General features: G+C 61.8%; 2 protein-coding genes across 2 annotated transcripts; both read left to right on the top strand.

Annotated features, from left to right (window-relative positions):
* Positions 1-460: 460 nt before the first annotated feature.
* Positions 461-5,480, top strand: LBX2 (ladybird homeobox 2). Its single transcript, XM_066632608.1, has 2 exons — positions 461-779; positions 4,281-5,480. Exons 1-2 carry the CDS (start codon positions 461-463, stop codon positions 4,706-4,708), a joined length of 747 nt encoding a protein of 248 aa, XP_066488705.1. The 3' UTR covers positions 4,709-5,480.
* A 188-nt stretch (positions 5,481-5,668) lies between these two features.
* On the top strand, positions 5,669-14,772 carry LOC136655617 (collagen alpha-1(I) chain-like). Its single transcript, XM_066632200.1, has 5 exons — positions 5,669-5,957; positions 6,272-6,556; positions 6,652-6,843; positions 7,151-7,973; positions 13,719-14,772. The coding sequence occupies exons 1-5, from the start codon at positions 5,669-5,671 to the stop codon at positions 14,770-14,772; spliced, it is 2,643 nt and encodes an 880-aa protein (XP_066488297.1).
* The last annotated feature ends 3,783 nt before the right edge of the window (positions 14,773-18,555 follow it).

An 18,555-nucleotide genomic window follows, 5' to 3' on the forward strand; every position in this document is an offset into this window, starting at 1 on the left:
CTGAGAAGCGCCCCCCGCCGCCCCCCGCCGGCGCCGAAACTTTGCTCGCACTTCCGCGCTGGCTCCTCCTACCCGGGTGCCCAATTGATGGCCCTGCCTGAGCGCCTTTAAGGCTGGGGCGCCCGGTGGGCTCGGCGGGTCTGAACGCGCTCTCAGACGTGGCGGGGCGGGAGGGGCGGGAGGCCCCCGTGAGGCCAGGCCAACCAAGCAGGGGGAGGGGCGGGAATCCCGGCCCTGCTCTGCGCCCCGAGGCCGGCTTGCGGGGGGGCGGGTGCGGATCCAGCGTGAAAGCTGGACGGGGGCGCTCGGAGCTGCGGCGCGCAGAAGTTCCCAGCGCGGTGGGATCCGCAGCAGCGCCATGATCCCGAGGAGGTGCTGAGCCCTCGTCCCTGCTCCGGGCACGCGGGGCAGGCTGGGGGGCCTCCCCCTCCCCTTCCCCTCCCCTCCCCTTCCCCCGGCAATGACCTCGGCTACTGAGGCGAAGGCGGCTCCCCCGCTGCCGCAGCCGGGCGCCGAGGAGAGGCGAGGCAGCCCCCTGGATCAGTTGCCGCCGCCCGCCAACTGCAACAAGCCGCTGACGCCCTTCAGCATCGAGGATATCCTGAGCAAGCCCTCCGGGCGCAAAGCCCCCTCGACCGGCCTGCTGGACAAGGTCGCCGGTGCGGCTGGCTCCCCCCGGAACGGGGTCCCCGCCCCAGCATCTCCGCTCTGCGCCCTGGAGGAGCTGGCCAGCAAGACCTTCCAGGGCCTGGAGGTGAACGTGCTGCAAGCAGCCGAAGGTAGGAGACCGACCGCGGGCGGGCGGCGGGCGAGGGGGCGGCTTGCTTGGGCGGGGGGGGCCTGCTGGTCCGCTTCAGAAGGGGCCACCCACCAGCCCGCAGCCCGGTCGTCGCCTGGGCCACCTGCCCCCGAGTGCTGCTCTTTCCAGCAGACCTAGAGCCGCTCCACGTGGAGAGGGTCCCCGGCGGCTCCTGCTGCCCGCGGCTCTGAGAAGTCGGGTCTGTCCTGAGGGAGTAGGCGCTTCCGAGGACAGGGAAGCCAGGGAGCGGCGCTCCCAGCCGGGCAGCCTCTCCTGGGCGACTGCCTGGACGGGAGAAACGGCGCGCCCGAGGCTCGCCCGAAAGAGCGATGCGGAGCTCGGAGGGGAAGGAGCCGTGGGAGACCTTGCAAGGTAGGGGAGCCGCGCCGGAGCGCAGGAGGACTCCAGGGACTCTGGTCGCTCCTCCTCGCACGCCCCAGCCTCTCCTGCGCCTGGGGAAACCGAGCGATAGTCCCGGGCGGTTGGTGGGCTGGCAGGCCGACTGGCTGCCGCGCCGGTTCCGGCTCCTTCCCGTCAAGAGGAGAGGACTCGCTTTCCTCTCCCGCAGCAGCGCCAGGAGGATCCCGAGCCCCGCGAGGTCAACCTGATGCCAGCCGCGGCGGCTTCGTTTGTGCCCTGCGGGCGCAGGTCGGGTCCGCGGGCTTGCGGAGAAGGCGGCGGAGCTCACCTCTCCCGCCCCGCTCCGTGCAGCTGCCCACCCTCGGCGCTGAGGCCGGCAAATGGCTGCCGCTTCGAGTCTCCCCCCCCCCAACGTGCGCCGTATGATCTCGGCCCTCCCTGTGAGGAGTCGCCAGGCCGAAGCGGGCCCAGCAGACGTGTGGCGGCTGCCTCGCTTGTGCTCTTCCTCCCGGCTCTTGCCGCTGCCGCTCTGGGCCTGGCAGCCTCCCCATTTGTGCCCCGAAGGGTAGACACCGGTTCGTGTGGACGCCCTTGGAGTGGCTCGCGTCGCATTGAACGGTGCCTGGGAGTGCGAGCCCCGGAGCTGGAGCAGCAGCAGCGAGAGGCGGCATCGGAAGCAGAAGCCCGGCGGACGCAGCCCCCGCCACAGATAGCCTGGCCGTGGCTTCTCCCGGACGCGCCGCCGACTCAAGGGCGAAGGCGCCGCTCCTGGGTCGCAGCCGGGGGGGGGGCGAACGTTCTGCTGCGGAGCCCCCGGAGTGTGGCAGGCGCTTCTCAGAGCGCTGCGCGGCACAGGCCTTCGCAGGGAAGCGACGGCGACTGGGGCCATCAAAGACGCCACGGAAAGGCGAGCGCAGACGGCTGCGGCACATGCAGCCCCCCAGGGATCCCCTCGGTTTTCCGGGCGCCCCCATTTTCCGCCCCTTAGAAGTGAAAGTGCTTTTTCGGTCTCCGAAGGGCGAAGAAAATGGAGTCGGCGGAAGGCGGGCGAGACCCCGAGCTCCCTTTCAGGCGCCTCCATTGCGGGCAGCAAAGGCCGCGGGGCTGCGGCCCTCCTCCGCCCTCAGGTCCGTCACCACCTCGGCGGCCCAGCGGGCGCCTCGTGAAGGAAACGAACGCGGGGCAGAGAGGAGAGGGGAAGGCGCCCCTCCGCCCGCGCGGGGTTCGCAGGGCCGCCCCGGCCGCGCGTGTCTTTGTGCCTCTGCGCTGCCGGCGAGCGTTTCCCGCTTCCCTCTCATCTGTTTTGCTTTCCTCAAAGCCCCCCCAGCTCCCTCCTTCCCCACGACCCGGGTCGCCGCCGGCTGCACAAGCCTGTCCGCCGGCATTTCGGGCTGGAGGAAAGTGGGGCAGAGAGTCTGTGGGGAGGGGGCCGCAGCCGCCTGCTTATCTTGGCATTGTATTTGTCTCACACGACAGTCTTCTGGAGTTGTCTGGAAAGCTTTTGTCTCTGGAGAAGTGAAGGGGCCGATCCGGGCCTCCTCGGTGCCAGCCCGCTCCAGGCAGGCTCCAGGCAAGTTCGTTCTGCGGCTGAAAGCAGAACCGGATCAACGCGAATTCAGTCTGTTAGCTGCCTTTAATCTGGAATAAGGCTGCAATCCTAATTACACTTACTCGCGAGTAAGTGCCATTAAACAAATAGGACTTCCTTCTGAGTAAACACGTATAGCATAATGCTGCAAATGTCCCTCATCTTTCCTCAAGAGCAGCGAAGGCAGCGGTCAGTCGGCACGCGGTCGCTTCTGGTTGGGACTCAGGAGCAGGTCAAGGGTGTGACTACAACAAAGCCCCGCTTTGAAGAGAGACCCTGACCCTGCCCCTGCCACACAGTCAGTGTGGAGAAGGTGAGGAGGGGGCCGAAAAGGGGGCTTGCAGCACAATCCTATGCACGTCTACTCACAAGTAAGTCTCCCTGTGTTCATTGAGGTTTCCTCACAGGGCCACGTGTACAGGATGGCAGCCTTGGGGTCGTTCCTTGTTTCCCAGGCAGCGCCTGACTGCGTCCAATTTCCTCTCCTCTCCCCAAGTGTAGAGGACTGAGGGCCCAATCCTAGCCAATTTTTAAGTGCTAGTGTAGTTGTGCCCGTGGGCTGTGCGCTGCATTCTGTGGTGGCGGGGCAGTCACCGAGGCCTTCTTAAGGAACGGAAACGAGCCTGCATTGTGGCTGCACCGGAGCTGGAAGGCTGGCTGGGATGAGGTCCTTTGTGAAGTTCCTATTTCGTTCTAGTGCAGACTCTTCGGCGAGATCCGAACTTTCATTTCTCTCTTGCTTGCGAGCTCAGACAGCGGTGTGGCTTCCGCTGCACCTTCGCCACCCTCCTTCTGCTCTGGGTCCGGGTGATCAAGGGGGCAGGCCGGCCTGATCTCGCTCTGAAGAAAAACCATCCCCGCCCTCGGCGGTGCAGCCTGTGGAGCAAAAGAGCCCTTGAACCAAATGTTCCCAACGACGGTTCCTGAGGGACGCTGCTCGTCGGGTCATCATCACAGACTGTGAGCCCAATCCTATGCGTGTCTACTCGGAAGGAAGACCCATTGCAGTCAATGGGGCTTACTCCCAGGTATATGTGGATAGGATTGGGCTGTGTGTGTCTCCAGCTCCACATCACAGCTGGGACGGGTGGCTCAAACAGAACGTGGCGGAAAGAGCCCACGTTTCATTTTTAGCGTCGAAGGTGTCGCTCCCCAGGCCCACACAACGACCCCCTTACTCAGTGGGATCGGGAAAGGTCAGACGGTGCTTTGTCTCCAGCTCCTGCTTTTCTTTGCCCCCAACTCTTCCTCAAGCCTTCACCTCTCAAAGCCCCCCCAGCCAACGACTATCAGTTTCAGCGCCTGATTCGAACCTGGTTCTCCGCCAGGCACAGATCGTGGAACCACGACTGTCCAGGGCGCCCCACCACCACCAGATCGGAGGGGGCACTCTGGAAGCGGTGGGGGCCAGGAAAAGGCTGGCGTGACGCGCGGGCTCCGCCTGGGACACCCATCGGGGGTCAGACAGGAGCAGGCCTGCGACCTGCCCTGCGACCCACTGACCACCGCTTCTTCTCCCCGTCTCCCCTGCAGGCCGCGACCCCCTGGGCGCCTTCGGGCCCCGGCAGCCGTCCAAGAAGCGCCGGAAGTCGCGCACGGCCTTCACCAACCACCAGATCTACGAGCTGGAGAAGCGCTTCCTCTACCAGAAGTACCTGTCGCCCGCCGACCGGGACCACATCGCGGCGCAGCTGGGCCTCAGCAACGCGCAGGTCATCACCTGGTTCCAGAACCGGCGCGCCAAGCTGAAGCGGGACCTGGAGGAGATGAAGGCCGACGTGGAGTCGCTCAAGAAGTTGCCCCCCGCGGCCCTCGAGAAGCTGACCAGCATGCCGGAGCTGGAGCCCGAGTCGCCCGCCGCCCGCGCCCGCGGAGGAAGCCTGCCCCGCGCCTCGCCCCTCTCCTCGCCGGGCGCCTCCGACGGCGAGGACGAGGAGGAAGAGATCGACGTGGGAGATTGAAGGCAGGCGCGGTGGGAGGAGAGCCGCTCCCCCAGCTTTAGCATCGGACCCACAGGGGCTTCTCCCTCGCGTTCGCCAGAGGAGCCGGAGAAGTTTCCGGCGGAGACCAGGAGCAAAGCGATCCTCAGTCTGTCCTTCGGCATCTCCGCATCCCCCCCCCCGCGCACTATTATTCCCTGTCCCGCATGACCCCTTCTCGCCACCGCCCCTTGTCTTTCACCCCCACCTCCATTCAGCCCAGGCCTGTCCCCCCTCTGGCCTACCGCCATTCCAGCCCGCAAATGCCCCGGTCCTCCTATGCCCTCCCGTTCCTGCCTGCAGCCGCCTCCCCGTCCTCCCCACCGCCGCCGCCTCTTTCTTCCCTTCCGGCCACTGGGCGGGGGAAGTTTGGTGCAATTTTTTAAAAAACAAACATTAATTTCACGGGGTTCCCCCGTCCTGGTTTTGTCCCGTGGTCTTGGCTGTTGTCTCTGCGTGTCTGTGGTTCTGCCCTCCCGCATCGGAGGAGGGCCGGGGAGAGGGTGCAGAACTCTTGCGGGCAGAGGGGGCCGTGTGGGCCTTTGGGCGGTGCCCGGCGGGTGCCGACTTTTCAGACGAGCACATTCCAAAGGGGAGCCCGGGGACTGCAGGCACTGCGCAGGAGGTGCGCGCTTGGTGCGGGTCGCCCGGGACTGTGGCCCCTTCCCCTCCGCAGAGCCCGCAGTGGGTCGCCCACAGGAGAAGGGGCCTCCCTGCTCGCTTTCCAGTTACTCGGAGGGTGCTGCTCCCCCAGTTCCCGCGTCTCTCGGTCGTGTGTGTGTGCGTGTGTGTGTGTGTGTATATTTTGAATAAAAGGACACACCTGATTCCGCACCAGCCTCGCGCCTGCCCGGCTTTTGTGGGAGGGAGGGGGGAGGAGCCCCACCGAGCTTCGGGGAGTGGGCTGTCAAGCAAGGGGGTGGCGTGTGGGCCCCGTCGCCTATGGCGCAAACCCCATCGAGCCCGGTCTTTGGGATGGACGGTCACTCCCTGCTCTGGGCTCCTTGCCCGGGCCGCGGGCTGGGCCTTGGAGCCGCCTTTCCAGGCCAGACCCCGAAACCAAGATTCGGGGCTCCTGACTTGCCGCACGAGGGTCGCGCTGCACGGCTTCGGGGCCCTCTGGAGGTTCCCAGCGGGAGGGAGGGCGCAGAGGAGCGACCGTTTGAGAAGCAGCACACGTCTGTGCCCGCCGAACAAAGGCCACCCAGGCTGCCGGGGTGCGCCTCGGCAGGTAATGCACGGGAAGAGCCCTGCGATCGAGCCCACGGCCGGGCTGTGCTCCCTGGGCATTTGGTGGGCGGCTGTGAGATACAGGAAGCTGGACTAGCTGGGCCTCTGGCCTGATCCAGTGGGGCTGTTCTTACGGTCCGGCTGCCTGTGCCTCATACGCCCCCCCCCCCGTGCCTCGGGAGCCACACCACAAGAGCATCGTGCCTGCGGCTGCCGCTCTCTCGCGCCGGCTGGCAGGCAGAGAGGGGCTGCTTCGCAAACGCGGAGGTGGCATTCCGAGCTAAAGGGGAGGGAAGTGTCCCTGCCCATGTGCAGAGCGCGCCCTCCAGTCACGAGCTTCCACAGACATCCAGGGGCTCGCCGCCGACGCAGCGGCGTGCGGGGGGGCCTGTCCCAGGCCGTGCCCAGAGCAGCAGCAGCAGCCGGCTGCGAGGAGGGGAGCGAGGTCTCGGGGCCCGCCGCCCCGCCCCGCCTCTCCTCCACGCCGTGTCTGCGCCCCGTACGATTCAATTAGGCTGCTGGAGCGGCGTCGCCATCTGGTTTGTGGCTTCGTCCTGCCGCGGGTGATTGATCGGGGTCTCCGCCCGGCGCGCGGGGGAGGTGCGCGGAGCCCTTGATTAGCTGGGGAGTCCCTGCGGCATCCCCGCCCGGCCCGGCCCGGCCCTGCCCGGCATTCGCAACGGGAGCACTTCAAGATCTGCCGATTCGTTCCGGCCGGCCGGCGGCGAGGCGAGGCGAGGGGAGGGGAGGGCGAGGGGGCCGCAGCCCAGGCTCCCCGCTCACCCACGCTGCCGTCGACTTTGAGGAGCCGGACGTGCTTGGCCGCACCACGTGGGGGCGGAGGGTGAAGGCCCGCGGGGCAGCCCCGCCGGCAGCGGAGAGCCCGGGTGTGGAGAGAGGCGGGGGGGGGGGCGCCAAGACGCGGGTCCCTCCGGGCGCCGCTCCCGTCCGGCGCCGCAGGGCTGGAGTCAGCAGCTGACTGGCCTCCCGCGGTCCCGCCCCGCAGGCCGCTTTTCGGCGACATTCCTGGTCCGGCCTCGCCGCCCTCCGCGTCCCTGGCCGGCTGGGGCTTCCCTGCGGGGGGGGGGGGGCGCGCTGGAGGGAGCCTGAGCCCCGCTGCAGCGGGCCGACTTCCAGGTCTGACCCCAGGCAGGCGGGCGCTCCCGGAGCCCCTTTCCTGCCTCCACGGCGCAGGACGGGCTCGCGCCGGCCGCCAAGGCTCCTTAGGCTCTCCCCCTGACTCCGCACGCGCCGAGGCGGAGCGCAGGTTCGGGGGCTCCGGCGCGGCCCTGGACGCCCAGTGGGAGCCTTCTCTCCCTCGGCGGCTGGAGCTCCGGGGCGCCTCGACGGCCTCGGGCGAGACAAGGTCGAGCGGCCTGGCAGCCGTGGGCCGACGAGGGGCTACTCGGGCCTCCTCCACGCGGCCAGCAAGCCAGCCTCGAGGGCGCCTCCCGGCAGGCAGCCCTGGGCAGGTGTGCCGAGCAGAGCCCCCGCGCTGGGAGCAGGGCGGCTCCCTCCGTGGACCCCCGCCCCGCAGCGCTTCGCCCCGTCCTCACGGTTCTCCTCGGCCGCCTGCGCGGGGCTGCGCCGGACTTCTCTGCACCGCGCAGGAAGCGCGCAGGCCTCTCCGCCCGGCCCCCCCCAGTCGGCATGGCAAGGCTGCAGCCCGGTCGCAGGCCTGGGTCTGCAGCCCCCCGCCTGTGTCTGTCGCCGGAGTGGGAGAGAAGACCCTCCGGACTGCGGCGCCGAACTGCGGCATCGGGCTGGCCTCGCTCGGTCGGGCCCTGTCCAGCCCCCTCCCCCCGTGTGCTCGGCATCGAGAGACGGAGCGTACGGAGGCCTCCGGCGACCACGAGGCGCCCGCCAGCAGGGAGGGCTGGGGCGAGGGACCAAGTTGTGGAGCAGGCCCGAAGGAGGGCTTGGCAGGGGGTGATCCGGGGACACCCACCGGAGGATCAGCAAGACGAGGGGGCCGAGCAGCAAGGCTGGCGAAGAGCTGCTGGGAGGCCGACCTCAGGTGGGGGGAGGGGGAGGGGGAGGGAGCGCATCCAATTCGCTCTTCGAGCTCTGCCTTTGTTCCAGCTCCGCAGCGCAACAGCAAAGACAGCAGCAGAAATGAAATTAATGCCTGAAAGTGCCTTTGAGTCTCCCTGCGGGGAGCAGCTTTTAATTTGACAGTTATGAGACTCTCTCTCTCTGGGGAGGGGGGGGGGAGAGAGAGAGCCCATCCCCCCCAAAAAAAATATGCAGGGCAGACACTGGCGAGGAGACAGAGATCCCCCCCCCCCACAACCCCTGGGCCTACCCCACCTCCAACTAGAATGCAAGCCCCACACACACCTTCCATGGCCGGGAATCCAGCAGCCCAGGACAGCAGACAAGAGGGCAGATGAGAGGTGATGCTCTGCTCCACCTGTGAGCCCAGGAGTCACCCCCCCCCCCCAGCCTGGGGCTCCAACTTGGCTCCTGGCTTGCAGCACACCTCCAGGCTGGAGCACCAGGAAATTACCACTGGAAATTGTAAGCACCAGGAGCAGCTCCAAAGCCTCAAGCTCACCCAGGTGCAGAGCCAACATCCACCCCCAGACACTCTTTGCAGCTCCCCGTGGGGGTCCATGTGTTGCGCACCAGTGGCTGGCTGACTTTTCTCCCAGAGCAGTGCCACTTGCCAGAAGAACAAATGTGGAGGCCTCAAGCTGCTTGCACTCTTCACCCTTTGTCACCTGTGCCTGCCTCAGTCACCTTCTGCCCGCCTCACTTGGTGCAGCACCACATGCACAGATGGCGCCAGGAGGAGTGTCCGTGTGCAGCAAAAGGAGTTGCCACGTGTGGAGTCAGGCCTTTGGTCCACCTCAGATGGTCGGGATTGTCAGCACTGCCTGGCAGCTGCTCCCCAGAGCTTCAGGCAGCACTTTTCCCGCCCGCCAGAGATGTCATGGCTTGTCGTGACAGGCCTGGCTCCACAACCGTGACTGGAAGTGGCAAGTGGATACTTCTGAGGAGAGGCCGTTGCTGCCAGTTCTGAAGTTCAGAACCAGCACCTGACAACCAGGGCAGGGAGAGCACAGCCCCACCTGTCTCGCTCTGCCAACCAGGGCATCTTGCACCAGTTGTAATTTCTGAAATGCCTTCAGTGACAGCCCCACGTGCAGCACCTTTGCCCTTCAGAACCTTGGCATTGCAAGATCCAGGTTCTGAATGTCTTAGAACGTCCTGGTAGTAAACTCCAGTGGCTACCAGGATATTGCAGCATAGGGTGATAATTTTCAACTTTAAGCCCCTAAAGGTCTTGTCCCATAGAAGCCCCACCTCACTCCTGGGTTTTCAGTTCTACCTGTGAGATCCTTGATGAGTATAAGGTTGCTGACCCTGAGGACAGCAGGGCCCTGTCCTGGCCCCAGAACTATCAAATACACGCACTTTCACTGCTTGCTTGCCTCCCTCAACCATGTCTTCAGTCATGGCCCAGCCTCCAAAATTCCTTGCTTCAGTCAAACATAAAACCAAAACCCCCCACTTCTCCCCCCCCACCACCACCTTTAAGACATAACCCTGGACCAGCTTTTTTGACAAAGCGAACTTAATAGCATCAGAAGGGGTCCTGCAGGGTCAAGCCCAGGGCTGGTCCTGTATCTCACAGGGGCCCAGCAGATGCCTCAGGGAGCACGTAGACTACAAGATCCCTGCACCACTTTGCCATTGTTGGAAGAGGGGGAAGCAGCAGAGCAATTCAGCGAAAGGACTCCCTCCAAGGGTCTCAGGTGTCTCCCAGCACACAGAGCAGTGGAGGCTGGTCCAGGTTTCCAGAGAGATGCTGGCAGTTCCTAGCGGATCACAGCACAGGCATCTTCTGATTGGGATCAGAGCCTCTAACACTTGGGGACAGCCAGGAAACCCTGGAGCTGGTGGGAGTGGCCTGCCAGGCAAGGCGCCTTGGCACAGGACAGCCTTCTGCTCTGACTTCTGGAGAGAAGAAGAGTGTGTGCAGAAAGGGCAGGAAGGAATAATGGCACCACACCTCCTGAGAGGGGCAGGCGGATGGTCTCTGATGACTGGAGAGCAGGCTGCCCCCCAGGGTCCTGCAGGTGGCCTTGCACGTATGCTACTTCTAAAACCCAAAGATTGCATAGAGTCATCATGGCTTAGAACCTGTGATGGACTTTTCTTCTATAAATCTCTCCAATCTCCTTTTAAAGACATCTAGGCCAGGTGTCATCATCACAGCCTGTATCAAGGAGTTCCACAGATTAATTACATGCTGGGCGAAGAAACGTTTCCCTTTATCTGTCTCTCTTGCACTCTCTTGTCTGGACTCTACCATCTGAAGAGGCCTCTGGACACTGGTTCAGGTAAGCCAATTTTCCTTGTGTTGGGGTGAACTGGGAAGGAGAACTGAATGGGGCTTCCAAGTCATATGACACATTCATGGCTTTTAGACTAATGCAGACTGATGTGTTGTTTGAGCATTGGGGCAAGTTGTATCTCTCCTTCTGTTAGCTGCCCTGTGCAAACCATGGGCTAGGAAAAAGAGGATAAACCACTGCCATCCTATGCTGCAATTGTCACTGCTACCTCAGCACAGTGCCTGTCATATTCTAAGCCCATCCCACACAAAGGGGGAGGGGGAAATAAGAGCCCAGGCAGCTCCACACTGTGGCTGGCCGCCAAGCCCAGTCATGCTGCCAGCATCATGGAAACCCTGACACCACCCACCAGTCATGCAGCAGCAGCCTGATATCAGTGATGTTGGCCCTGGGTGCAGAGAACCAGTCACTGCACCTTCCCAGCCTCAGAGAAGGGCTCCCAAAGTGACCAGTGCAGGGGGGTGGGAGCAGGGGCTGGTCTGATGAGTAGCCACTGCTGGAAGGAGCCTCCCTCTCTGGCAGCCACTCGGATGTCACCACTGCCAACCATGAGGAGATGCCCAAATGACTGCCCTTGTCAATAGCAGAGCAAGATATGGAAGAGGAAAGCGTGTGACAGAAACAGATGAGACTGTGAGTCTCTGTGGGAGAGTCCAGTCACTAGAAGAACCATTTAGCCAGGGAGGGACTGGGGTAAGAGCACTTGGGCATCTCTCACCTTGCAGAGAGATGCAGGCTGGGAGCCAGGCAGGACAGGCTCAGGACCAAGCAAGGGACTTTGCCCTCACCAGCAAGGCAGTCACCTTTTGCACAACTGACCAGAAACACCTATATAGGGAAGACTAAAAGTGGGAGGCAGGTCTAGACCCCACACTGGGCAAGCATCAAACCTGCTTTCTAAGCACTCAACCCCAGGAAGAAGCAGGCACTGCAGGGAACATCTATCATTCCTAATCCCACAAAGCAGGCCTGGCTGGCTGGGAGGCTGTATCACGTGGAACTGCAAAAGATGGCACCACAGGGGCCCCTATTGCAGCAGCCCACCTACTCAGCCACACCCACACCCCTAGTGCCCTTCGCATCATTGCTGGCATTTGCTGCACAGCAGCCCCAGCCCAGCTGTCAGTATGTTGCCCTCCCTGCCCTGCAGCTGTCTGCCTTATACAGAGAGCATGGCACCAGAGGATCCAGGGCTCATGAGCAACAAGGGGCTACTCCCACCACTGGAGCCCAAGGGGCCAAAGAGTGAGGGCACTGCAGACTCTGAGCACTGGGAGCATAAGAGCCTCTCTGGATCAGGCCCAGGACCATCCAGAGTCCTGTGGTCTCACAGTGGCCCATCAGATGCCTCAGGGAAGATAAGACAACAAGATACTTGCATCCTGCTATCACTGCCTTGCACCTGGTATTTGGAGGCAGCCTACTTTAAACCAAGAGGCTGCACATACCCACCACGGCTTGCAACTTATGATAGACATTTTCTCGACAAACCTCTCTGACCCCTTAAGACAGCTAGGCCACGTGACATCACTGCACCCTGTAGCAAGGAGTTCCACAGATCAATCACACACTGGGTGAAGAAATATTTCCTTTTGTCTGCTCTCACCAGTCCATTTTTATGGATCACCCTTGTTCTGGTGTTATGTGAGAGGGAAAAGAACATCCCCCTATCCACTCTACCCAACCCCTGCATAATTTTGTAAGTCTCAATCATGTCCTCCCTCAGGCACATTTTTTTCCAGACTGAAGAGCCCCAAACTCTGCAGCCTTTCTTCAAAAGGAGCCCTGCCCAGTAATCATTTTTGTCCCTCTCTGCTGCACCTTTTCTAGTCCCACTATATCCTTTTTGAGATGTGGCAACCAGAACTGGATGCAATACTCCAGGTGTGGCCTTACCATCAATTTGTACAATGACAGTATAATATAGGCTGTTTTATTCTCAATACCTTTTTTAATGATCCCAAGCATAGAATTCGCCTTTTGCACTGCTGCCACACATTGGGTCGACACTTTCATCCAGCTGTCCACCACCACCCCAAGATCCCTCTCCTGTTCCATCTCAGACAGCTCAGAACCCATCAGTGTATATGTGAAATTTCAATTTCCTGCCCCAAAGTGCATCACTTTACACATACTTCCATTGAAGCACATCTGCCATTTTGCTGCCCATTCTCCCAGTTTGGAGAGGTCCTTCTGGAGCTCTTCACAATCCCTTCTGAACTTCCCCACCCCTGTAGCATAGCTAGCTCCCTAAAGCCCTGGGGGGAAAGTTAAAAATGATGCACCCCAAGTCAAACCTGAAAATGAGTCATTTCCAGGTGTGACATCTCACCTGCAGATTGACATCCACTCTCTGTTTGCTGGTACTCAACCGGTTCCCAGTCCATGAGAGGACCTGCCCTCTAATTCCCTGACTGTGGAGCTTCCTCAGCAGCCTTTGGTGAGAGACCGTGTTGAACGCCTTCTGCAAGTCCAGATATATAGTATCAGAGGGCTCACTGAGGGGTCACAGAGGACCACATGCCTGTTCAACTTTTCAAGGAATTCAGAGATTTGTGAGGCAAGACTGATCAGAAGCCAGTCTGATGGTCTCAGCAAGGTTTGTTCTTCTATCTGTTTCCAGATTTTATCTTTGGTTAATCTTTCTACTATCTTGCCTGGAATCGGCATTGGGCTTCTCCCTCCTCCCTCCTTTTTAAAAGATTGGCCATTAGCAATCCTTCACTCCTGTGGCACAGTGGCCATTTTAAGCGACAAAGTGCAGGCTGAGGCACTCCCGCAGAGTTCTTGTTGGAGTTTGGAGCAACTCCTTCTGCTATCCAGAGGTGGCAGGATACTGTCCTGAAAGGGTTAAGCCATGGCCCAGTGACCTGACTCTACCTGTCCCCTTTTGTTGACCTATGTGGGGGGTGTGGCCCAGACCCTATAACCTTCCCTTCTGCTCTGTGCACTGACCTGACAAGGTGGCACCCAGCAGGGCGCTGCTGGTGCAGCCATCTCGACCACATGGCACACACAGGGCGAGGCAGCTTTAGGGCCTTACTGTCTCAAGTTTAGTGAACCTCTGATCATAATCAGATGCTGTAAACATGCTTCTAAGGAACCGTGAGTAAATGACTCTCTTTTGCAACTTCAACCAGCCATTGTCGTTTGTCTTCCTTGATTAGCAGTCAGCCAGGTGTGGGAGCTTCCCTGGGTTGCTACCCAGCAAGGGGGGGGGTCTGCTGCTGAAGCTACTCTGCTCCCCCCAAGAGGAAACCGCTTTTTAAGATTCCCCCAACAGTCCTTCCTGTCTGCTAAGCAAGTGTGAGCAGGTCAAGCATTTTATTGCACAGTCTCAAGAACAGAGGCGCCTCTGAACCGGAAGCACACGTGGGCTGCCACCCGTCTCCTCCCAGCAGTGCTGCTGTGCCAGCCGGGTCTGGCTACCCCAGTTGGCGCCTTGTCCGCGGTGATGTGTGCGAAGCCGCGGGGTCTGCCTGGAAGGAGGAGGTGAGCACCGCCTGGGGCAGAGGCGGAGAGGCCCTCCGCAGGCGGCTCTTCTCCGCAGCTCCCCTCCATGCGAGGCCAGCGAGGCGCGGGCCCTGCCAGCCCCGCATCCGTGCTGCGCGGGGGCGGGGGGGCGCTTCCTCTCCTCCGTCGCTGCTCCTGCCCGCCAGCTCTCCCGCGCGGGGGCTCGTCCGTGTGGTCCGAGGGGGGCATGGCCGACTCCCCGCTCGCTGCTGCGGGCGGCACAGCACGGAACTGGAGAGGCTTCGGTGCGGGCAGCGCCGGACAGCGAGAAGCCCCCCAGCCCCGCCCGCCCGCCCCTCCGGGCCCTCCACCTGCAGCGCCGCCCGTCGCAGCCCCCCCCGCCCCCCTGCTCGTGGCCAGCCCCGCGCTCGGCCCCGACAGGCCGGCTGGCACCGCGGCCCCCACCAAGGGCCCGCCCGCGGACCTTTGGGCTCCAAGAGCGGGGAAGAGGAGCCGCTCCGCTCCCTGGGAGCGGGAGGGCGGCACAGGCAGAAGGGCTGCCGCGGGCCCGCCGCTTCCCCAGCCGGGGAGCGCGTGGCCCCGCCTTTCGGATCCCGCGCTTGTCCAATTTTCCGGCTGAGCAGCTCGTCCGCCCGCCCGCCGCGCCTCCTCGGAGCGGTGATTGATGACTCCCCCCGCGGACGCGGCCAGAGAGGAGCCTTCGCCGAGACCCGCCGCCCCCTGCAGGCGGAAGGGCTCGCTCCCCACGGCAGCGCAGCGCGTGGGCTTCGGGCGACCCCTGCCGCCCCGCTCCCGCGGAGGGAGGGCTCCGAGCCTCCTCTCGCTTGCCCACAGCCGCCTATCCGAGCAGCCCCGGCGGAAGCTCCTCGGGCGAAGGGCGGCGCTCCAGCTCTGGCGCACCGGGGACGGAAACGAACGGGCCGGCCTACCCCGCGGAGGGACGAGCGCCGCGGCCCAGCCGTGAGACCCGAGAAATGACGCTGCGGCCCCCTACTGGCCGGGGACGCGCAGCCCGAAGGCCAAGAGGCCGATCCTCCTCGCCGCCACGCAGCGCCTCCAGCTGGCCGAATGCCCGCCAGTGCCGGGCGCAAGGGAGGGCAGGTCTCTTGTGGGCCGCTGAGAGATCCAGGGAGCTGGACTAGTGGGCCCCGGGCCCGCTCCTGCACTTTCCGCAGCTTGGATTCTCCCAGGCACCAGAAGCGCTCAGTGGGTCACCCACTGCCAGCTGCAGGCAAGCAGGCTCTGGGCAGCCCCCTCTGCGAAGGAGATTCTGCTACCCTGCAGTCAGGCTGCTGCTCTGGCACCTGCCTCCTCTTGCTACAGGTCGCCATGCCAGGCCTCCTGACTTCAGTGTGCTGACCCCCTTTGACCTTTCCTAATGAATTGCCCCCAAACCCACCCAGCACTCCAACTGGCCCCACATTCTTGTCTCTCGCCCTGGCACATGCATGCCCACCTCCATGCCTGCTGCCACACCTCCACTGCCTGGCCTCCTTTAAAAGGGTGGAACCCCAAGTCCTCCTTAACTGCCCAGTTTAAAGCAACTGCAGCTGTAGCAGCAGACCACGCTCCCATCCACCGCTTGCTCAAAAGGAGTCCACCAGCTGGCCACCTGCAACAGCTGCTCCAGTCAGCCTCAGCTCTGGGTCACTCCCCCCCCCATGCAGCCCTAAGCTACTCCCACAGAGAGCCTGACCCCTAAAAGGCCTTTTCTTCTGAATACCCAGACCACTGCTGCCAGCCTAAGAAAGGGCAAGAGAGGACTTCAGCACCAACAAATCAGAGAGTCATGTTCACTGCACCCACCAGTTCAAAAGCACTTCCAAGGTCTCCTGGTGAAGGGAGGGTGCGAGGCTGTCTCAGGCCTGACCTGCTCAGCAGGTTTAAAAGTGACCTGCACAAGGACTAGAGGGAACACTTATCACATGCGCAGGCAACACCCAGCTGAGGAGGGTGAGGATTCAAAACTGCCCCACCAAGAGGAAGCTCAGGAGAGTAGCAGAAGGAAAGTCCTGCACAACTACAGGATGGGGCAGCAGCAGTGGCCTCAAGCTGTGTGACCCAACAGTGAAAGGTGCCTCCAGACAGACAGTTGATGGGAACCACACCAGGCCCTGCCCTGCCCCAGCCAGGCCTTTCCTGGCAGGAACCCACTTGTTCTGGGCACCAAGTTTTAGGGGTATTGGGGCATTGCTAAGCTGGAGCAGTTTGAGAGGAAGGCAGCAGAGATGTCTGGAAACAAAGCTAGATCCGTAGAAAGAGCTTGGTATATGCACCCTGGAGAATTTTCTGAGGGTGAGATCCAGCTCCATGACAGGACTGGACCCCCTGGATTGGACAAGTGACATTTCAGCAGAACATCAAGAGGAACATCCTCACTGCGAGAGCTCTCCAGCTTTGGAGCAGCCTGCCTCATACAGATATGGGCTCTCCCTCACTGGAGGTTTTCAAGCAGGGGTGGGGGTGGGGGTGAATTGCCATAGGACGGGGATGGAACAGGCACAGGCACCAAGAAGGCTGGACTAGGTGCCCTCCAAGACCCCTTCCTTCCACCTCGAAGACTCCAGTCCTAACTGGGCTCCTGATGACAACACCTCAATCAATTCTTGCCCAGGACAGAGCCCCTGGTTCATTCCAGGCTGGAAAGGGAGGGTGATGCTGTCCTCCCAGGGAAACCTGGCTCTTTCCCTGCTGCCCACAGCTCCAGGATGGCAGCACAGGTCTTAAGAATTATGTTCTTATTGGTCTTGGCCAATAAGATATTGGCCATGGTGGCCTTATCATCAATTTGTACACTGGCATCATAATATTAGCTGTTTTATTTTCAATCTCTTTTCTAATAAGCCCAAGCATGGGACTGGCCTTCTTCACCGCCCCCGCACATGGGGTCCACACTCTCACTGAGCTGTCCACCAGCACCCCAAGAGCTGGTCTGTCACAGGCAGCTTAGAACCCACTCATCTATCTGTAAAGTTTGGGTTTTTGCCCCAACGTGCACGACTTTACACACTGCTTTACTTGTAGTAGGGCCCATGATTAGAATGGTGCTGGACTGACAGCTCAGCTTCCTGCTCTGCTGGTTCCACCTGAAGGGCAGCACAGAAACATGCACTAGCTGAGTGTTTCAGGGCTAGCTGGCAAATAGCCACCAGGTTCTTCAGGCAGAAGGGGTGTAACGCCCACTGCCCTTGCAGAGCCCAGAAGGTGCCCCCCCCCGTGTCTTTCACACGGCTGCCTACAGCGGGCTTGGAACTCTGCCAGGCTGAGCACACCCTTCTCTGTTGGAAGGAAGCCAAGTCGCAATTGGCACAAGGGGCAGCCCAGTCCTTCTCAGCACCAGGGGTACTTGCTCGCACCCGTGCCGGGAGATGTTCTGCCTGTTCTGGGGGTAGGTGGTGCCCCTAAGTCAGCCTCCCATGACTGAGCCATTGGCTGCCAGGGAGAACCAAAGCAAGAGGGCAGCGCCTGGGGAGGAGAGACACTTGGTCTGCTAAACCTGCCCCTAGGGCAACAGGCACCGGGTCGGTCTTCTCAATGGGCTCCCCTCCCACAGCAGGAAGTGTTCTTGCCACTCCCCCAGCCTCCTGGAACTAATTGGCCCTGCCCCAGGGTGCCTAGGATGGAGCCCCTCCCCACCTGCTGGCCCAAGTCTCCCCAAAGAATGCCAGGAATCCTGCTCCCAGGGGAAGCAAAACCCAGGCATCAAAGAGCCCCAGGAAGCTTGTGTTCCCCCAGCTGCCTGACATTCCTGCCCTGGGAAAGGAAGTCTGTGGATACCTGAAGCAGAGCCCCATGAAATTGGGGCTGGAAAAAGGGCAGCCTGTGCAAGGGGAGGGGGTGGTCACAGCCAGGGCAGCAGCCGCCAGGCCGGGTAGTTTCCCACTCCCTTCCACTGTCGGGGGCAGTCGATTCATGGCCAGCTGGGGTGCAAACAGCTCCCTAAAAGGACAACCGGGTGTGTTTCTTTTAGCCAAGTTCTGTCTGCTTAGGACAACCTCCAGCAGAGCATCTGTCAGAGGCAAGACAACCGGAAGCCAGTTGGGGCTCACAGCAGGCTGCGCTCCAGGGAGAAGAGATGCTCAAGTAACTCCTCATAGCACCGCCTCACTCAGGCAGCTGGCCACACGTACGTGTCTGTGCTGCTTCGGGTACAGGAGGGTGGCAGTTAAGAGGGTTCAGCAGCATGCCAGGGGCCGTCCAGATAATTCTACAGCAGATATATGGCCCAAAAGGAGGGCCAAGTGTCATTCATGACACGGCCCTGGAGGCGCAAGGTGAGGGCTTCAGGGCTAGAGCAGAGGCGGAACCAAGTTCCTGTCCTCCAGGAAGCACAATAGAGGGAGGGTGAAGGAATACTGGGACACAACAGGAGGCAGTGGAAGAAAGGACTGACTAAGGCACCTCAGCCAGGGAGGAGGTTAGAAAGCCTGCCAGGGGCCTGCAGGAGGTGCAGCCCAGAAAGAAGAGACTGCGGAGACCTTGAGAAGGGTTAAGGAGGCCAACAGGAGCAGAGCGCCAGGCGGGAGGCCAGGACTTCACTGACCCCTTAACAGTGCAAAAAGGCCTTGGTCCATCCAGAAGCCCAGGAAAGAAATCCAAGGGAACCAAGCAGGTGTTTGGCACACACCAGCCACAAACAGGCAGACACACAAGAAGAGGCCCCGGGGCTGAAGTGGTGAAGGCAGGATGCCACTGCTGACCGTCTTGAGCCAGGGGAGCAGTGAGGCCTCAGGTGCAGTCGCCCTCCCAGGCACAAGCAAG

This window comes from Tiliqua scincoides, chromosome 6 (genome assembly GCF_035046505.1).
Source record: "Tiliqua scincoides isolate rTilSci1 chromosome 6, rTilSci1.hap2, whole genome shotgun sequence".
NCBI lineage: Eukaryota > Metazoa > Chordata > Lepidosauria > Squamata > Scincidae > Tiliqua > Tiliqua scincoides.